Raw genomic sequence first — 21,393 nt, 5'->3', positions numbered from 1 at the left:
TGCCTTGAGTGTGTAACACTTGAAATTAGGAAAATTTTTTCATAAAGTATATGTTTTTATTTGAGTTTGGTAGGTAAAAGCAGAATTATTTTATCTGATTATTTTCTCCCCAGAAAGAAGTAGTATTTTCTATATCACTTTATTTGAACATCTCTTGTGGCATTTGTCCCTTTCCTTTGTGTTACAAGACATATATTACCTCCTCTATTGGTATCTAAATTTCTTGAAGACATAACAGATTTACTCAGCTCGGTATATCTTACAATTGCTAGTGCAGTAACCTGCAAATGGAGCATTCATAAAATTACGAAGGGCACTAGTACCACCAGGTAGCACAATACGTCAAAAAGTTAAAGTACTCAGATCATCGAGGTGCTGGTGAAAAGAATAGACAGAAAGATAAATGGAACAATAGAAACAGCTTCCATAGAGAAACCCGGAAATATGAGAACTTACATAGTAAAGGTGCTAATTGAAGCAGAAATGAAAGAAACAATCAAGGGCTCATGCTGCGACAATTCATTTAGATACTATAACTTCACCTCACACTACAAAATAATTTTCAGTTGGATTCAAGAGTTTAATGTTTAAAAATCAAACTATAAAAACCTAAAAGACAGGCTAAGACATATTTATTTGGTCTCTATATGGAGACAATTTTCAAAGTATCAAAATGGAATACATAACAAAGGAAAAGATTTTTATGAACCAAAATTTTAAAACACGTGTGTGTACCTATAACTTTATAAAAAATTAAGGGTCAAAAATCAACAAGGGAAAACCATGTATGACAAATTGACAGACAACAGGTCACTCTTTTAATGAGTAAAGAGGTCCAATGATTAATAAGAACAGCAAGATGCCAGTAGGTACATGAAATATATGAACAAACACTCCACTTAAGAGGCAAATATCTATAATTAACATTGTGGGAGATCAAAATTGGACACCTCAAAGTATGTTTCTTTACCTTGATTATTTTCTCTGAAGGACATTTGACTTTCCCCTCCCAAACTGCCTAAAGAATTTAACATAGAAGGCCTGTTCCAGGAAGGAGCCACTACCATATGACGGCTGTAGTATAATGTAAAATAGATGTGATAAGAAAGGCACCAACAGGGCCGGCCCCGTGGCTTAGCGGTTAAGTGCGTGCGCTCCGCTGCCGGCGGCCCGGGTTCGGATCCCGGGTGCGCACTGAGGCACCACTCCTCCAGCCATGCTGAGGCCGCGTCCCACATACAGCAACTAGAAGGATGTGCAGCTATGACAGACAACTATGTACTGGGGCTTTGGGGGAAAAATAAATAAATAAAATCTTAAAAAAAAAAAAAAAAAAAAAAAAAAAGAAAGGCACCAACAAGCCCATCTTATCAAAAATTCTGTCTCTCCAGCCACATTCTCTATAGGTGGCCCTGTAAAGAGTTGTCTGACAAATATTTGCATTTCCATCTCCATGTGAATTGTCTTCTTCCCCTCTGAAATCCCAAACCACTACCCCAACACCCTCCTTATCTTGAGCTGAAAAATACTTAAGTGAGCAACTTAGAATGATGAGTTGCTCAGTTTCTATTTTCTGAGTTTCTCCCATGTATACATGTTATAAAGCTTTGTTTGATGTTCTCCTGCTATTCGGTCTCATGAGTCAACTTAACTTGTAGCCCAGCTAGAAAGGACCCAGAGTGGATAGAGGATAGTCTTCCTCCCCTTCAACATAAACATAGAAAATATTCAACACCATTAGCATTCAAAAAATGCTAACAAGAAGAAGTAAACAGCTTTTTCTGCCTGTCAGATATTTTGTGTGTGTGGGGGGAGTTTTTTTGCTGAGGAAGATTTGCCCTGAGCTAACATCTGCTGCCAATCTTCCTCTTTTTGTACGTGAGCCGCCACCGCAGCATGGCCACTGACAGACGAGTGGTGTAGGTCTGCGCCCATGAATTGAACTCTGGCCACCAACGTGGAGCGCACCAAACTTAACCACTAGGTCACTGGGGCTGGCCCCAGATATTTTGTTTTTAATGACCACAATCAATGTTAATGAGAATGGAATAAATGATGATGATATACATATTCTTTTATCCTTCTAGAGGCTGTGCCAAATTATTCAACATTTCTGTAAAGAGACTTGTCAATCACTTCAGCTCTGACAATGTCTCTTATCTTTTCCCAAGTAATTCTCACTTGAGGAAACCAGGCAAGTCAAAACAATGAACAAAGCTGTTCATCACAACACACTTTATAATCATCAAAACAGTGGAAATAATTACACACTTAGGTGGTCACTGATGAAGTAAATTAGCACACACTCAAAGGACAGAATATAAAGGAGTCATTTGATATTGATTATTTTAAATGATACAAAGCATTTTGAAGTCATGGGAAAATTCTTATGAACAAGTAAATGGTAAATGTTCGATATATGGTGGCTATTATTAGCAAAAAAGCAAAATACAAAATTGCTTATATGACATGATCTCAACTGTATGAAAATTATCTCAAGAGACTAGAAAAAAATGCTAAAATTTCAGCTGCTTGTGTCTGTAATTGCAATGATCTTTGTTCTGATTCTTTACGATTTTTGCATTTGTAAAATTATAACAGGTAAGTGTCATTTGTATGATCAGAATAGAAGTTAAATGCTATCCCTAACTGATGTCATTTTACTTCCCTGCATCAACAGACACTCATGTACCAGGCAGCCATTGCCTGGGAGACAAATTCTCCCCTTTCAATTGAAGAAGTGAAAGTTGAGCCACCAAAGGCTGAGGAAGTTCATATTAAGGTAAATTTAAGTCTTTTAACCTTTACATTTGAGGCAAATGAAAGGAAATCCTGTTTTGTTTTATATATAAAATATATATATAATTTACATTTTTGGTCTGTCCACTTTTCTTAATAAAAGAAGCATTTTTTTTTCTTTTTTCTCCCCAAAGCCCCAGTATATAGTTGTGTGTCATAGTTGTAGAGTTGCAGCTTTTCTAAATGGGATGCTGCCTCAGCATGGCTTGATGAGCGGTGAGTAGGTCCACGCCCAGGATCTGAACTGGCAAACCCCGGGCTGCCAAAGCGGAACACACGAACTTGACCACTACACCACCAGGCCGGCCCCCAAAAGAAGAATTTTTAAAACTAAGATAAATGAATAGAGTTAATGACTGTTTGAGACAATCTTAATAATTGTATAATATTGGTAGTTCACCCACCTATTACAATTATTTTCTAATTATTAAAATTTTTACTTAAATTATGTAATATCGTAGGCCTATACACTTCACAAAATGACCTCGAATGAGTTTTAAGTGTTAAGTTCTTTCCATTTTTGAGAGAAAGAGGACAAGGAATGCATTTCTCTATGCTTCTATGATACAAAGTTGGTATCAACAAAATATACGTTCAGTGACTAACAGACTAATTATCTGTCTCTCTTATTTTGTGCTCATACATTAAAATAACCTTAGAATTTTCCTGAAAACATGCACCATGTGGAAATCTCATTTTCCAGGAATGAGCAACTAGGACTCCAGGATGGCCTTCAAGATGATTTGAAGGAGGGAACAATTAATTTTTGACCAGAGCTTAGACCAGTGATGGGAAAACACTGACCTGTCAAAGCCCCTTGCCACTCTAAAATCAGCCTCTCAATCAGTATATCTCCAAGATTACAAAATCATTAAATATCCAAGATCAAGAGTACTATCACTTAGAATCTTGTTAAACATTAAATTTTCCTATCTTCTAATTTAATACCAGGAAATTCAACATTTGATTTGACGACTACAACAAATACGAAAAGCCATATGCTTCTAATCCATAGCATATCTAATCAAAGCAAAGGCATATAGGAAGACAGTTGGGAGATTAACAGAGAAAAGGAATGACGGCAGTTGGAAAGATGCCGGAAGGCAAAGGCGATGGAGGGAAGGAGAGGAGTAGAAAAAGATGTATGGTGAGTGAAAGACCAAACAGGAGAATATGGGAAGTAACACTAAATAAATATCAAGTCCATGTCTGGTGTTACGCTAAGGACTTTGTTTCACCCATGAGAGAAGGTAAACAGGAAAGTGGTAAGAATGTACACAAAGGAAGGAGGTTAGTAACTGAGTGCTATTCAGAAGCTATATTTTTCTATTTATCACCCATCCAAACAGCATTTAATTAGTGCTTATTGTGTACTGGTCACCATCTGATAAAATGTTTACTAGTTAATTAGCCAATAGTCTCTGTTCTTACACTGATATGTTTCTTAACTACAAAGGCTACACCCTAAATAATAAATGCAGAATAGCCCACCAGAGTGGAAGCTGCAGCAGCAAGGACCCGAGCCCTGGATAAAATCAAGGGTAAGAACTGGATCTGCCCCTAAGAACAGACGATCCTACCTCCGGCTTATGCTATAGAGGCTTCCCACAAATAATTGCATATTCTTATTTGATCTGTAGGACAAAACTAATGAGATTCTAGCCTGCTGTATACCTAAAATAACACGTCTAGCCGTTCAAGCCTTCAGCCCTGGAAGCCACTTTAGTACTGTGGGAACAAAAACCAAAGCATATTTCTCTCGAGTATATCTTCTCACCCATTTGTCACAGTTATATCACAGCTGTTCCCAGTGTCCTAGCTATAATGCTGCCTCTCTCACTGCAGATACTGGAGAACTGGTCAGTATGCTTGAGTTTATGCTTCTCTGGCTGTATTGCAGGCAGAACAGTAATACAGGGGCTATGGTACATGAAATGTTTCATTTTTATGATCAGTGTAATTGGATTGGGCCTATCCACAGACAAAAAAACTTAGGCCATTACCTAAGAAGTTTTAAAACTTCTCAATGTCAGTTAAATATTGCAATGGTTAGTTTCCTTAACTTAAATGTATTTTACATTATTCACTTAAAGAATGTTTTCAATGTACAAGTTTAAAATTTTAAGAATATTTTCCCAGAACATGGGAGAAACAGTCCACAATATTGAGCCTAAAATTCAGTGTTTCTCAATGGTGGTGCTATTGATACGTGGTCAAAAAGTCCTTCATTGTAGGGGCTGGCCCCGTGGAGTAGCAGTTGGTTGCTTGCGCTCCGCTGCTGGCGGCCCAGGTTCGGATTCCGGGCTCCCACCGATGCACCCCTTGTCAGGCCATGCTGTGGCGGCATCCCATATAAAGTAGAGGAAGATGGGCACGGATGTTAGCTCAGTGCCAGCCTTCCTCAGCAAAAAGAGGAGGATTGGCACGGATGTTAGCTCAGCGCTGATCTTCCTCCCCCAAAAAAAAAGTCCTTCATTGTAAGCGATTGTTCTCATATTTCAGAACTTTTTGATGACGTAGGTTGCACAGAGTAGATTTCAAATGAGCTAAGTTTATTACCAGATCTGGACATGCACCCCGTGACTTTGGGAAGTCATTCTAAGTTTTCAAATCTCCCTTTCGTCTCCTCTAAATTGGGGGTGAAAAGACCTGCCCTGTGCTCCTCTGTGTGTTGTTGTAGGGATCAAATGAGATAATTCATGTAAAACATTTTTTTAATATTCAGTCTCAGATAAAAGACAAAGAAAACTTCCAAACCAATTGATCCTTGGTCACTTATTTCAATGCAGATGGCGTCTTCAGGGATCTGCGGTTCTGCTGATCATGTGCTAAAAGGATTACTCCCCCTGAACTTTCCTTTAATCCCAGGCCATGAAGGAGCTGAGATTGTGGAGAGCATTGGCGAAGGAGTGAGCTCAGTGAAACCAGGTAGGAAATGGGGCCACAAAATCCTTCTCACCAACAGCCTGCCAAAGGGCTCTCCTTGCACAAAGGAGGAACTTACAATGCATTAACGTATTTACAGAAGAAATAAATTGGTTTACCTCTGGATTCTCCTGACTCTTCACATATCATGATACCAAATGTATCCAGTGATTCCAAGAGTTGCACAGTCTCCCTGTTGTCATGTCTAGCAACCCAGGGGGCGGTGGCTAAGCCAAGCACATACCCATAGCCAAAGGAGAGTTGACATAGGACTAGTGTACTTCTAAAGAGATTGAAAGCTCCTTAGGGGTAGAGACTGCTTCTTTTATATGTTTGTGTCCCCCACATGCTTAGCACAGTGCCTGTCCCAGGGTTAGAATGCATTGAATGTTTGACAAATGAATGAATGTTCTAACCAACTAGAATATACAACTTAAATTTTCATTAACAGGAAGATAGTGACATTTCAAAGAATCAAAGAAAGCAAGTATATGCTCTTCCCCAGGCATTTCTAAAAGGATCTTGACATAGCTATTCTCAGCATGTCTGAAATGATCAGAACGAATAAGAGCAATCACACAGATTAAGAGACTACAGAACCTCACAGCTTGGAGCCAGGCACACACAAAGAGGTTTAAGAAAGCACATGATCGGGACATTCGCGAAGCTATCACCAGGGTGTTCATTTAGCGAGCAACAATGGAGTGCCTACCATCCATCTGACGCTAGGCATAGTAGGAGGGACGGAAGTTAAAAGGCCTGTTCCCTACATCCCCAAGAACATTATGCAAATAGGAAAGATATATCCTCTAACTCATCTTCAGCTAGAAAAATTCCAGCGGAAGTTTTGTGGAAAATGGTGAGTATTTGAAGGGAAAGGACAAGAGAGCAGAACTTCTCCTGAATTTGAAATCCAGCACCTTTGGAAATTTTTAGGGCCAGTGAAGGTAAGAGATGCCTTATCTAAACTTACAAGAGATTTTTAATGCCATCTAAGCTCTGTGAGAGGCCAAAGGGGAGTCATCTCTGTGTTATAACAATGTGTAAGGACCGTATAAAGACAATGTGGTAGACTTCTGATCACGCCTCCTTAAGTCCCTGATGGCTGTGTTATTAATTTTCTTCTCGGACCCTGCCCAGCCTGTCACCCTAGGGCCCAAGAGGGCTAGCTAATGACTGGCTGCAAACATAATCAATAACTTCTCCAGAACTCTGCAACCTAAAAACCACCCTCAGTAGTAAGTATTCCAGAAGCAGCCTTGCTCTACAGAGGGAGAGCAATTCCTTTAATTCTCTGAAGTTAGCACATCTTAGAACTTAGCCCCACTAAAGAAAACATGTTAGAGGCCTGCCAGGATCAGTGTGCCATCATGGTCAGGAACTCAGTGAAAGAGCTCTGCAGTGATCTAGCTGCGCCACTATAGGCAGGTGACAACCACCGTGGGACTTCAACCCTTCAAGTGGAAAACAGAACGGTTAAACTAGATGACACCTCTAAGGTTCATTCCTGGTTTTATTATTCAATTTCCAGAGTAGGGGAAGCAGACCTACAACTATCTATCCAGCAGGGAATATCCCCACATTTCCATCATTCACTCAAAAGAAAAATGGAATTTCTAAAACCGGGTTATATTATTTCTCCTTCAAAACAACCGTGGATAATGTTATACTGGCTGCCGTAATCTGTCCACAGCAAGTTTTCAAGCCATTCAATGAATTTTTATAAACATACTATTGTCTTCCTGTTCCAATGATATTTTAAACTAGTGATCACATTAACTCCTTTCTGGATATAGGAGACAAAGTCCTCACACTCGTTGTTCCACAGCGTCGAGAATGCAGTTCCTGCTTGCACCCCAGGGGAAACTTCTGTGAGAAGCGAGAGTGAGTAGATCTGCCCCTCACTCTGTCATTACATCACTCATATTGTACAACACTGATCTGTAGCTAAAGGTGCTCATTTCTCTTTACACCTCCGTGTGTCTGTGCCGGTGCCTGTGCTGTGTCCACGTCACTGTAGAACAGCATTCTACCTTCTTCTGGATTAATTCTGGATGGGACTAGCGGGTTTACCTGCAAAGGAGAAAAGATTTACAACTCTTTCCACACAAGCACATTCACTAAACATACTGCTATGCCTGAGATTGCAGTGGCGAAAATTGATGATGCTGCTCCTTTGGGTAAAGTTCGTCTCATAAGCTGTGAGGTGCCTACAGGCTACAGGGCTGCTGTTCACTCGGCCAGGGTGAGGAAGGTACCTGTGTGTTGGTGTGTATGTAGAGATTTCCCTGGAAAACATCTAAACTAGGCTAAATCAGTCCAAATGTTTCAATTGGTGTATACAGTTCCAAAAATCTCAATGGCTGTTTTTGTTTGTTTATTTTCTTAATTACACATGTGTCCAGGTTTGATTCCTAATACGAACATGTCTTGTGCATTTGTAGGTCACCCCCGGTTCCACCTGCGTGGTCTTTGGACTTGGAGGAGTCGGCTCAGCCATTGTCATGGGCTGTAAAGCCTCTGGTGCCTCCAGGATCATCGGGGTTGACATCAATGAGGAGAAATTTCCCCGGGGAAGAGCATTAAGGGTCACTGATTGTCTCAACCCTCGGAACCTCAAGAAGCCTGTCCAGCAGGTGGTGGTGGAAATGACGGGCTTTGGTGTCGACTTTGCCTTCGAGGCCATCAGACTTGTGGATACCATGGTATGTGGGCTTGGGGCACAGCGAATAGATGCTTAGTGGGTGGGTACACGTTAAATATCCACATGGAGATAAGTATAAACTCTCCTGAACATACTTTTTGGAACTGTGGACCCAAGACCTAAAAATAGAACGTAAATTCACTCTAAAACATTCATTTTGAAAGTAAAAGCCATATGTACTTAAAAATATGTCATTATGGTATACAAAGTTTAAACATGCAAAAGGCCACCATACCAGTATTCCCTTTTCTTTATCCCTAGCTCTTTCTTCATATATACGTTTTTATATTTAAATATGAACATTATTTAATTCATGTAAGATATTTATGTCTGTCCTATATCAAAACCATTTATTCATTTGAAAATGAGCTCCTATGCACTAGTGTGTTAAGTTCTGGGGACGTAAGTGTGAATAAAATAGGCACCATATTTTTGGATCTTTCAGTTTAGAAGAGAGAAGGTAGACATTCAATACATTTCGGTGTGTACCAAATGTACTTGAAGAACAAAGTAGAAGTAGTGATGTGGGCAACAGGAAAGAGACAAACAAGGCAAAATGGAGGAAAGGGGAAAGAGAGCAGAGTTAAGAAGCAGAAAAGGAGGTAAAATAGATAGATAGGAAGAAGTACACTGTACATGCTTAGAAAAGTGATTTTTTTAAATGAACTTTCACATGCACGTATTTTGTTTTGTTTTAATAGAAGTAAGTTGGACAGAGAGTCATGGAAAGTGAGAGGCTCAGGCAAAGAATAGAGTATGTGGCCTTTGAGGCAGTAGGTAATTTTCTTTAATAAACACATGGTACTTACTATATGCCAGTAAGTGTTCTAAATGTTTTAAGAATGATAAATCACTTAATCCTCATAACAACTCTATGAAGGAGGTAGCATTATTCTTCTTCTTACAAATGAAGAAACTGAGGCATAGGGAGGTTAAGTAAGTTGCCTAAGGTCACACAGCTAGCAGAGCCTGTGCTCTTAACCACCAAACTCTACTGGTTCTCTAATGAGATCCCATCACTGGTGGTGCTAAAGCTGAGGTTGAAGTACCATCTGCCCAGGGAGAGGTTTGAAATCTAGGAACTCCACAATTCCTTCCGCCTGTGGTGGTACTTGTTATTTATGTGTGGTGACATGCTTATGGTCATCATTTTCATTATCAGATTGCTGCTTGGGACTCCTGCCACCTGAACTATGGTGTCTGTCTGATCGTTGGGTTGGCTCCATCAAATTCACAGCTTTCCCTTGATACAGTGAAGGTTATCTCTGGACGGACGCTGAAGGGCGTATGTTTAGGAGGTGGGTCGTTGAACAGAAGGGACCAGATAGTTGCTCTTGTGAAATCCCTTTCAACTTTGTAGAAACATGGAATTCAAAATTCCTCTGCTTGGGAAACACAGCTATAATGGTAGAAGTCTCCAAAGACTTCTCCTCCAACAAATTGGTATATTTTGCAAATTGATTTTAGTTAAATAGGCTTTTTAAGTTTGAACACAATTTTTATCTTCTGCAAAATAGTTTTTGGGCTTGTCTCGTGTTTGGAATAATTCGGTCAACTTTGGTTCTGCACTGGTGGATTCAGTTGATTGTGCTACTTTAAGAGCAATACTCTTTGGATAATGATATGCACCAGCCTGGTGTTTTAGCGCTGGTTTTTGTCTTCCCAGAGAAGCCTTTATTTCTGAGAAATATTGACCAACAGCTCTAGTAAATTAACATTCCCATCTCCACTCACTCTTCTGATGGTAAGTTCTCACGCCATCTTTATGTGTGTGAACAGAGACAGCAGAAAACGGTTGTGCAATGGGAAGCCCAGGAGGCGGGTTGGGGACTGCTAGTTTAAAAGGGCCGTTTTTCAACTCAGTAGCATGTGAGTGTTGACCCCATTTTTCTCCAAAGGAGTTCTAGGTAACAGAACTGTCTGTAGCAGCCATGCTTAGCAACAGCAGTCAATGTCTTCTGATGTACAAATGAATTATCTCTCATGTTCCATGGCAAATTTTCAGAGGAATACTTTACCCATCTCCATGACTTACTTGATTTTTTTCCTTGGTTTGGTATTTCTCAAATCTCATTACAATAGCCTTTTTGTTTTGCAGATTATAAAACCAGAGACTGTATTCCGCAACTAGTGACTGATTACCTGCAAAAGAAAATTAATGTAGATCCATTAGTAACCCATCAGCTGCCTTTTCACCAACCCCACAAAGCTTTCGAGTTGTACCACACTGGAAAGACGTGAGTGTTTTATTCCATGATCTCCTGTACCCCGAACGCACAGAGAAAATGACTCGTCAAACATTTCCAAGTGGTTTTGTGAGAAAGAGATGGCTACTTGGACCTTCGATATCTTTCACACGCTCCCCCTTATTTCCTACTGTCACCAGGATAAGGAGAGATTTTACCTGCAGGCCCCACTTTGGGAACTATCCACATCAACCTATTTCACAGAACTGTTTAAGAATTCAGTATAACACTAAGAACTGCTCTACCCCACATTGGTCAATTTTGCGTTATTTTTCTGGTTAGAGAAATGATCTAGAATAAATGAGTTGACATTCATTACTGGAGTCATAAATTCTTGCAAGGAATCTTACAGGTGGAGGTTTAGGCTCCACGCAGGGCACAGATTCTTTCTACATCATTTCTGACAGATGGTCAGTCTGCCTCAGCTAGCACACCTTCAAGGATGGAGTGTTCACTCAATGTGTTCATTTATTCATTAGACGTGTATTTAGTGATGGCGCACTATTTGCCAGGACTGTGCTAAGCGCTGGACACAGCGGAGAACAAGCGACAAGCAGTAAATGAGGAATTGCTCCTGAAATAAATGCTTTGATTTTCTCGTTCTGATTCTAAGCACATCTCCTTCCCACATTCTCTCCCCCAACTCTACCTACATCCTTTGCTTGCTTAGCGATTTTAAAAAATTTTTTAATCTAGGTATTTACATTTTACCCTGCTATACCTTGTTGCTTTTTACCTTGCATATCAGCCCACTTAAATCAGGAATGAAGAGCCAAGAAAACTCATCTGAAATCTTAGAAACAGATTATGGAGGGTGGGGAGAGGAGACCTAGCAGGCAGTAGACACATTGCAAAAGGAAAGGAACCAAGGGAATCCATTTTTTCTTCCCTAATCAGACATGGGGCTACACTCTGGGGCTGATGGAAGCTGATCAGAAGCTACAGCAGAGGGTTTGGAAGTCTCTGTGGTCATGCAGCCAGAGGGAACGGTGCTCAAAGCTGGGCCCTTCCTTTCACGGCTGATGTTGGATCCTCCTGTCACCAATCAAGATGGTGATATTTCATACAGGGTGTCTTGACATGAGTACAGCCATGTTTGGCCGCTCCATTGACCTACAGCCACTAGCACAAAAAGAAATATAAAAGCTGCTTTCTGCATGGTGGAAACTGGCCCTTCTCCCATGGAGATAGTTGCAATGTGTAAAAATTTCAAGGCCTGTCGGGCGCCGCAGCCTGGGGCAGACTGGCCATCTATGCTGGGCTGGGACGATAAGCAAGGTAAACAATGCACGTATGCAACTACTGGGCTGGGACGATAGCCAGGGGGTGGGGCTCAGTGCACGTATGCCACTGATAACCATTTGTGCATGGGAACACTAGATGCTTGCTCTGAAAAAAGCTCTGTAAGTGCTTACTCTGGAAATTATTGATGCTATAAAAATCTGCTGGAGACTGAGACCTGGTGAGAGTTCTACCTGTGGAAGGGGCGCCTTGCCCGGGACGTGTGATCCTTGCCCAGCCATGTTGATTGACAGGACTGTCCCAGCAGTGGGGCGTGGACGTTATGAGTAACTGATTTATTGTGAAGTAATTGATCTGACATGTTCTCTTTTCGGTCAACCTGGTGTTTCTCTTTCCGGTTGATTTGTGTCATTTCCCTTCAGTCGATCTGGTGTTTCCCTTTCCGATCGATCTGATGTTTTTCCCTCTTATTATATGACCTATTCGAATCTGCTGCTATCTCAGCTGATGTAGATGTTTTCCCTTTCCGAGCCAGCTGGTGTTTTTTCCCTCTTATTATTTGACCTGTTCGGATCTGTTTACAGACTATCGCCTTTACTATCCTCTATATAATAAAATATACCTTCAGTCCATTTGTTTGGAGTGGAAAGTTTCTTTTACGTCTCCAGTCGAATCCCCGAACCTCTCATAACATAATTGGCGCTGTGAGCAGGATTCGCTTAAGGAGATGGCTTTCCAATTCAAACGAAAGGAAACTGAAGCCAAGGTGGAGGAGATCCCAGGATGGGAGGACCCTCCCTTTTGCACTCTGGCTGGGAAGTGGGCTTGTAGGGCAGGGTTATGTGAATCTTGGGATGTTCGTCTGTGACGATTTGAACCGTTGGATGTGACCAAAGCTTTGCAGACGATGGAAAGAAAAAAGAAAGATGATGTTTCTTTTTTGACACGATGAGGTTGGTGTTTGTTGACTGCTATAGAAGATAGGGATAAGATACAGAGAGAGAAGGTACTCTTGGAGAAAGAAGTTTCAGATTTACAGTTTCGACTGGCTATGATTCAGTGTCAATATCATACACTGGGAGATCAGGCTCGCAACTACCAAGCTATAGCAGAAAATGCTGCTGTAAGAGTGGCCAAATATAAATATAGAAAGAGGAAAGGAAAGGTAAATAAACGAAAAGTTCACATGGCCATAGCATCGGCCAGCCCTAAATTGGACCCGACACATGGGATGGTGATATCTGGGATGATGATTCTGAAGAAACTGATTATGAGGAAGAGAAAAAACCGCCCAAATGCACAGAGGCACGTCCTCTTCGCCGTCAGTGGATGGAAATGGATGGTGATCATCCTGTAAGGAAGGATGTGATTGAGGATATTACCCAACCAGAAATTTCTGATATCGTAGCCCGGGCTATGCAAAAGCCTGGAGAAGCCATTATAACCTGGCTTGTTCGCCTATATGATATGGGCGCCATAGGAATTAATCTGGATGCAGGAGATGCTTTTAAATTTGTAATTTTGTCCAATGATCCAGTAATACGGGGAGCTTTCAGAGATTGGAGCATGAATGCTCACCCCCCAAATGATAGTGGACAAGACACTGATGGTACAACTTTATTGGCTCTTGCAGTAAAAGGAGCTCAAGATAAATACCCCACGGAGGATATGTGGCCGGACACTAATAGACTGTGGTACACTTTAAAAGATTCTGTCCAAAAGATGAGAGAAGAAACCATGAAACAGGCTGTGTTTCTGGGGTGTGGTGAAGCTTTAAATGAAATGACTTTAAGTGTCCAGATGCGAAACAAGTTCATAAAAACTGCACCTCCGGCATACAAACAAATAATTACAACCCTTTTCATGAACGAAACTGAAAACCCTATATCAACACTTGCAGATAAGATTATGCAGCTGGCAGACTTGGCAGACTGGCAGACAACTGAAAACTCTCCAGGAAGGGAAAAAAGAGAAACATTCTCTAAAAAGGATAAAATTACTCAAGGTGATATGTTTTTGGCTCTACTCCAGGCAGGAGTACCCAAAGATCAGATTGATGGAGTTGACACTAAAGAATTATGGAAACTGTATAAAGAAAAAGGGCTGAATGTAAAACAAATAAATAAAAGGGACAATATAGAGAATGCTTCCAACCTAGTGCCTACTGTACCTAGTGCACCACCTCCTCCCTCGGATCCTCTTCTTGCTGACTTACGTGATTGAAGGGAAGGTCAAACCTCTGTATCAATTAGTGCCACTATAAGAAAAGATATTAGACCACATGTACCAATTAAAATATTTTGGAAAAATGGATCTACCACTAGTGTGCAGGCACTTGTAGATACAGGGGCAGAGGCCACCCTTATCTATGGGAATTCAACTAAGTTTCAAGGTACATCAATTCTGATAACTGGATTGGGAGGAAAAGAAATCCAGGCAGTCACCACTAATCTTTCTATCCAAATTGGGCAACTACCCTGGCACACATTTCTAGTCATGATTGTGCCCATACCAGAATATATAATTGGGATTGATATTCTAAAAGGATTGACGTTAAATTTGGCTGATGGACGATACCAATTTACTGTCTTTTCATATTAATGCTGTAATTGTGGGACGTTTGCATCATGAAGTAAAAATTCCACCTGCCACACAAATGGTCAGTCAAAGACAATATCGCATCCCTGGAGGACAGCAAGAAATATCTGAGACCATAGAAGATTATTGGGTTGTAAAAGTCCTTCGCAGAGTAACTACAGTCTGGAATAATCCTATCTGGCCTGTTAAAAAAGGTGATGGCACATGGAGAATGACTGTAGATTACAGAGACCTAAACAAATTGACTCCGGCTATTCAAGCTGCCATCCCTGATTTGATTACTCTTATAGAAAAAGTACAATGTTATCCAGACACTTGGTATACTGTTATAGACTTGGCTAATGCTTTTTTCACTATACCTATACCTAAAAGTGTTGCTTTCACGTGGCTGGGATAACAATATACCTTTACTAGACTTCCTCAGGGATATGTGCATAGTCCCACTATCTGCCATCGACAGGTTGCTGAAAACTTGGCAAAGGTACCTGCTCCCGATGATGTCCAAATAATACATTATATAGATGATATTATGATCCAAAAAAAAGAAAAAAAAAAGGATATACAACAACAGTTAAAAAAAGTAATAGACACACTTGAGGAGGATGGATGGAAAACTAATCCAGCTAAAATTCAGGGCCCAAGTTCAAATGTTAAATTTTTGGAAATACTTTAAAATAATAAAAAACAAGAAATTTTACCTAAAGCTAGACAAAAGATATTGGATTTTGCAGCACCTCGTAACAAAAAGAAAACACAAAAGTTTGTTGGATTATTTGGATTTTGGAGGGCACATATTCCACATTTAAGTCGGCTCCTTACACCTTTATATAAAGTTACCAAAAATATATATAAATTTGAATGGAAAATAAAACAAAAAAAAAGCTTTTAAAGCAGCCAAGCACGTTATTCAGACTACTTTAGATCTATGGCCAATTAAACCGGGACCCATTGAATTACAGATAGATGTCATTGATCAGTATGTCAGCTAGAGTTTATGACAAAAACAAGGTGCCCGACATTATCCTCTGGGATTTTGGAGTCACAAACTTCCTTGTTCCAGTAAAGATATAGTCCTTTTAAAAAACAGTTGTTAGTCTACTATTGGACTCTAATAGACTCAAAAAGTCTTACCCTGGGACATGAGGTAATTACGCAACCCCAAATACCCATTATACAATGGATTCATAGCACGCCTGTTACTCATAAAATTGGACATACACAAAAATTTAACATCATCAAATAAAAATGGTATATTCAGGATCAGGCCAAACCTGGCCCAAAGGGGTTGTCTCTATTACATAAACAAGTATCTCTATATAGCAGTGACCCGACTATGTCGCCTAAGACTGGTATAACAAAATCTCCTGTTAAATGGGGTGTCTCATATGATCAATTGACATAAAAAACAACAAAAACATACTTGGTTTACAGATGGTTCTGCCAAAATGATATCAGACTCATGAAAATGAAAAACAGTTGCCTATAACCCATCCACACAACAAACAATTGTCACCACTGGAGATAATATGAGTAGCAAATATACTAAACTTTATGCAGTGTATCAGGCACTTCAACAAGAACAGGGGCAACAATGTCATATATATACTGATTCATGGGCAGTGACACAAGGTCTGACAACGTGAATGCCACAATAAAAAAAATGACTAAAAAATTAATAATAAAAAAATATGAAAAAAAATTATGAAAAGACATATGGTTATGATGTCAAAACACAATTGTTACTGTATTTCATGTTAATGCTCACAATTCTTTAATTTCTACAAAACAAAAACATAATTCTCATGCTGATCAGCTGAGACAGATTCATGCAACATACAATCTAGGTTTAACAAGATGGGTCCACAAGAAGAGTGGACACTTGGGAGAACAAGCTTCATACAGGTGGACACAACAAAGGGAAATCCTCGTCACCCATGATGATATTGCCACTGTAGTACAATAATGTCAGTTATGCCAACATTTAAATAAACAGGGAGTTCCACACCCCTACCAAGGTCATATCCAAAAGGGATTATTTCCCGCCCATACCTGACAAATAGATTTTATTGGACCCTTGCCAAATTCTTGTGACTATACTTATACCTCCACTGCTGTTGATACATATTCTGGTTATTTATTGGCTATGCCGACTAAAGTAGCCACCCAACAGAGTGCCATAAAATTATTAGATACAATTAAGTTATATTTCAAAACACCAAGACAGATTCAGAGTGACAACGGTTCCCACTTTACAGGTAAGTTGATTCAAACTTATACAAAAAAAAAATCATATAAAACGGATTTATCATATACCTTATTACCCCCAAGCTGCAGGCCTCATAAAACAAATAAATGGATTGCTTAAACAACAATTGAGGAAACTCGGTCATGGCTCATTAAAGGGGTGGCACAACCATCTAAGTACTGTTCTAAATATGTTAAATGACAGGCCACTAGGCCCTAATGAGACTCCTTTGTCAAGATTATTACCAACAAAGATTACAAAAGTGGCAGCCGCCACCCATGAGCTTATGACCTTAATATATTGGCCATTGACTCAGTCTGCTAAACCACCTTTTCGTACCATGGCCGAAGCGGCTGGATTGGATTTATCTACTGTTTATTCTATTCAATTGCCCCCTAAGAAATAGTCTATAGTCCCTACTGGGATAGGGGTACAATTGCCCAAAAACATCTTTGGTTTGTTAAAAGGATGCTCTGGACTAACAACAAAAGGTATTAATGTACTAGGAGGAGTCATTGACCCAGATTACAAAAAAAAAATAAAATTTATATTATATAATGGTAATAGCACAATACTAACTATAGAGTCTGGGGAACAAGTGGGACAATTATTGGTGCTTCCCCTCCTGACTCCAAATGTGTCACAAGGACAACCTCCAAATAAATTAACTAAAAGAGGAATACAAGGATTTGGGTCTACAGATGGATGAAAACCTGAAACAAAAGTGTGGGTGACACACCCACCCAATGCGGCTCCCCATACCACAGAAATAGTGGCCCAAGGGCCCACTACAACGCTCATAGTTATATATCCAAAAAATAAACAATTATATCATGTTCCTAAAAATTCTGTTTCTTTACGTGAATAGATATTCCTGCTGTGTTCGCTATGGTATGCTACACTTCCATGTCTGCTGCAGACCTCCACACCAACTAATATCTCCGTAAGACAACCTTTGACTCTACACTGCTGGACCAACTGCTCTACACCAGGGGGACCTATAACCTGGACTATGAATGGGCAAAAAATTTGGTCTCAAAAACATCAAGCAACTTCTCGGTATAAGCCTATATCTGATCAATCACACAAAACTAATTATAATTTCTCTATTACCCTGCCTTCTGCTACCCTCTATGATGGCGGCTGGTATTCTTATATCAAATAAAAAAAGGGGAATCCAGATTCCCCATTTCTTAAAAAAACTCGATTTGTTATCATCCTTCCTAATGCCACTACTCCTCTTAAAAACACTAATCTGTGGTTACATTCAGCTCACACAGTTCTAAATAAAACTACTTTTTGTCTTAAAAACAGTAATAATCCTTCCCGACTTCTACAAACTAATTTATTAGGCCTAGGTGTTACTTTATCTAATATGTCACATGTTAAAGTCACTATTTCTTCCTCTTTAGTAACTATGCCTATATCAGGAGTGACTTCTACCACATATTATTACATTGATTGTACATATATTCCATTCTATTACAGGAAGACTATCCCTGTTAATATTGCTACTTCCTCACAACTGTCTGTTGGGTATTTCTGGTTATGTGATAATACTACATACTCATACATTCCACCTCACACATCTGTTACATGTGATATTGGCCCAATAGTTCCTCTTATGGCTGCTTTCCCTACCAAAAATTCCCGAGTAAGACGAGCTTTCGCTACAGATCGTGACCCTCATGTTAACCTTCTTCCCGTCTCTACTGTGGCAACGCTTGCCGCCCTCCTACTACCTGATCCTGGCTTGATTCTAGACAACCATGGTCAGATTAAACACCTTTCCTGCCTGCTGGCACATGTAATGAATGATACCGTTAGAGCCTTCTTAGCTATATCTCAGAAATTACAAGAACTGCGTAGAGAGACTCTTATACAATGAGCCGCTTTAGACTATTTGTTTCTTCTTCATCAAACACCTTGTACTAAAATACCGGACATATACTGTTTCAATATATCAGATCAAACTAATGTTATCTTTGATACTATCCACGATTTACAAGATCAAGTTAATAATATTTCATATTTTAAGGAATTATTTGATTGGTTACCTTGGGGTTTGGGTCCTTTGTTACAAGATAGTTTTATAATTATTATAGTCATTAGATTTTGGGTTCTTGGATATGCCTTATATACTTATATACAAAATTCATTATCTGTACATATAATGTCTTATGGTTAATGGAGACGGCCACGGGCAAAAATATCTTGACATGAGTACAGCCCTGTTTGGCCGCTCCATTGACCTACAGCCACCAACACACAAAAAAATATAAAAGCTGCTTTCTGCGTGGTGAAAACTGGCCTGTCTCCCATGGAGATAGTTACAATATATAAAAATTTCAAGGCCTTTCGGGTGCCACAGCCTGGGACAGACTGGCCATCTGTGCTGGGCTGGGACGATAAGCAAGGCAAACAATGCACGTACACAACTACTGGGCTGGGGGGGGAGCTCAGTACACGTACGCCACTGATAACCATTTATACATGGAAACACTAGATGCTTACTCTAAAAAAAGCTCTGTAACTGCTTACTCTAAAAATTATTGATACTATAAAAAACTGCTAGAGACTGAGACCTGGTGAGAGTTCCACCTGTAAAAGGGACGCTTTGCCCAGGATGTATAATCCTTGCCCAGCCATGTTGATTGACAGGACGCTCCCGACAGTGGGGCACAGATATTATGAGTAATTAATTTATTGTAAAATAATTGATCTAATATATTCTCTTTTCTGTCAACCTGATATTTCTCTTTCCGGTTAATTTATGTCATTTCCCTTCAATCGATCTGGTGTTTCCCTTTCCGATCGATCTGATGTTTTTCCCTCTTATTATATGACCTATTCAAATCTGCTGCTATCTCAGCCGATGTGGCTGTTTTCCCTTTCCAGTCGAGCAGATGTTTTTTCCCTCTTATTATTTGACCTATTCGGATCTGTTCGCAGACTATCGCCTTTACTATCCTCTATATAATAAAATATACCTTCAGTCCATTTGTTTGCAGTGAAAAGTTTCTTTTACGTCTCCAATCAAATCCCCAAACCTCTCATAACACAGGTGAACTAAGGCGAAGGTGGAGTTGGGCATGGGGATAGGTGAGCAATGCAGTCTCTCATGATGCGGTACATGATTGCTTTGCTGAAATCACTGTTTCTCAGGCAATTCAATCATTTTATTACTGCACTTTTATGTTTCAGTATCGGCTGTGTTCTGCTGTTCTGAGATCTCAGATGATAAAAGGTTCCGGGCATCCTTAGGGACTTCCTTCTTTTCCTGGTTCACCTCCCTGATTGTTCCAGAGCAGTGGAAAGAGGAGCATCGGTAATGGGAATGCAGTGAGATTGTGCAAAATGAAATGTGTATCTTGAATAAAGTTATAATGAAATAACTTCTCAGAAAACAGTTGTTCTATAATTCATTCTGTGACTTTAAAAAGAGAAATGATGGAGTTTAACTGATGACACTGTTGATACATCCATCAACCCACCTGATCTCTGTCATCAGTCCATGAAAGTTGTCACTGAGTTACCCCTCGTTCCCATCCTCAAGGTACCTTCATAATATACAAATTTCTCTGTATCTTTCATGCCACTCGAGCATGAGGGTTTACATGATGATTTTGCTGCTTGCACAACATGCTGGGGGGTCCCAAATCTGTGGAAGCCTCTCTCAGGACACAGTAGGCCACTTTCTATCCCAAGGTCTTCGTGCCATCCTATGCCTCTACCCATGAAACGCTGAGGCATGGTTCCCATCTACTTTCAAACACACAAACGCATTTGGGAAATCTCGCCACCTCCGCTTAGAGAGCATGCATAGGACCCTCTTAGAGGAACTCATCCATATCTACAACTTCATGACTTCCTTGTCAAGTCATTTCTTTTCACCAAACCAGTATAAACATTTCCTCATTGGGGTTGGGAGTTTGGGAGAAGAGGGAAAACTTAGCTCCTCTTCTCCTGCTTTTTGCCTCACAGTTTTCATGTGTCCTTGAGTCATTCCATTCTCCTTAATCCTTCAGCTTTTGAAACACAAAAGCCAAGAGGAAAATTCCTTTTACAATTCTGTTTCAATTGCAATATCCCTTCCAGAGATTTGAGCCCAGAATGGCCAGTTCACTTAATGGGGGAAGGTCCAAGAATTAAAGAAAACACATGAAAATTTTTTAAAAGGTGAATATTTTAAATATGATCCTCCAAGTCTAGCTCTGTCACCTTAACAAGCCCTTCCCTCTCTGAGTATCAGCTGCCACACTGTAAAATGTGGAAAACAAGAGCAATGTTGTAGAGTGACTTTTAAGACTGGAGATCACAGGTATAAGTGTAGAAATAAAATAGAAAGATCTCTAAAAATTTTAAAGAGTAAAATAATTGGGATTTAAGGAGAGGAAAAAGATAAGGCAAAGAACATTTTAAACTAAGAAATTAAAAATAAAAATTAATTGTAGAATTAAAACATTTTAAAGAATAAAAAGACAAGTTTGACTAGGAGGAATTAAGTTCCAAAAGAATAAAATGATAACTATTTTAAATAAAGTATAAGAACTATCAAAGTGACCTAAAATCATGAGAAAGAAAATAAAACGGTACTAGAATGTACTCTTAATAAAACACAAATAGAAAAAGAA

General features: G+C 39.7%; 1 protein-coding gene and 1 long non-coding RNA gene across 2 annotated transcripts; one reads left to right on the top strand and one right to left on the bottom strand.

Moving 5' to 3' along the window:
- Window positions 1-5,588: 5,588 nt before the first annotated feature.
- Window positions 5,589-19,988, top strand: LOC101393813 (alcohol dehydrogenase 1-like). The gene is made up of 7 exons (XM_014787925.2): window positions 5,589-5,727; window positions 7,521-7,608; window positions 7,750-7,969; window positions 8,169-8,429; window positions 9,591-9,726; window positions 10,527-10,665; window positions 19,964-19,988. Exons 1-7 carry the CDS (start codon window positions 5,589-5,591, stop codon window positions 19,986-19,988), a joined length of 1,008 nt encoding a protein of 335 aa, XP_014643411.2.
- LOC147916520 (uncharacterized) lies at window positions 7,220-10,569 on the bottom strand. Its single transcript, XR_015553022.1, has 2 exons — window positions 10,464-10,569; window positions 7,220-7,797 (listed from the first exon to the last, which is right to left on the bottom strand). It is a non-coding gene; the product is annotated as an uncharacterized LOC147916520 (long non-coding RNA).
- Window positions 19,989-21,393: the final 1,405 nt, after the last annotated feature.

This window comes from Ceratotherium simum, chromosome 8, assembly GCF_057802395.1.
Source record: "Ceratotherium simum simum isolate JZ-2026a chromosome 8, ASM5780239v1, whole genome shotgun sequence".
Lineage (NCBI taxonomy): Eukaryota > Metazoa > Chordata > Mammalia > Perissodactyla > Rhinocerotidae > Ceratotherium > Ceratotherium simum.
Note: the sequence above shows the minus strand (reverse complement) of the source record. Positions and strands in the feature narration are given on the sequence as shown.

What these genes read in the sequence shown, in the direction of transcription:
- LOC101393813 (XM_014787925.2), top strand. Translation starts at nt 5,589, where the DNA reads ATGGCGTCTTCAGGGATCTGCGGTTCTGCTGATCATGTGCTAAAAGGA. An exon ending in TCAGACTTGTGGATACCATG is followed by an intron (nt 8,430 to 9,590) that starts GTATGTGGGCTT and finishes TTTCATTATCAG; the next exon opens with ATTGCTGCTTGGGACTCCTG. An exon ending in GAAGGGCGTATGTTTAGGAG is followed by an intron (nt 9,727 to 10,526) that starts GTGGGTCGTTGA and finishes TTTGTTTTGCAG; the next exon opens with ATTATAAAACCAGAGACTGT.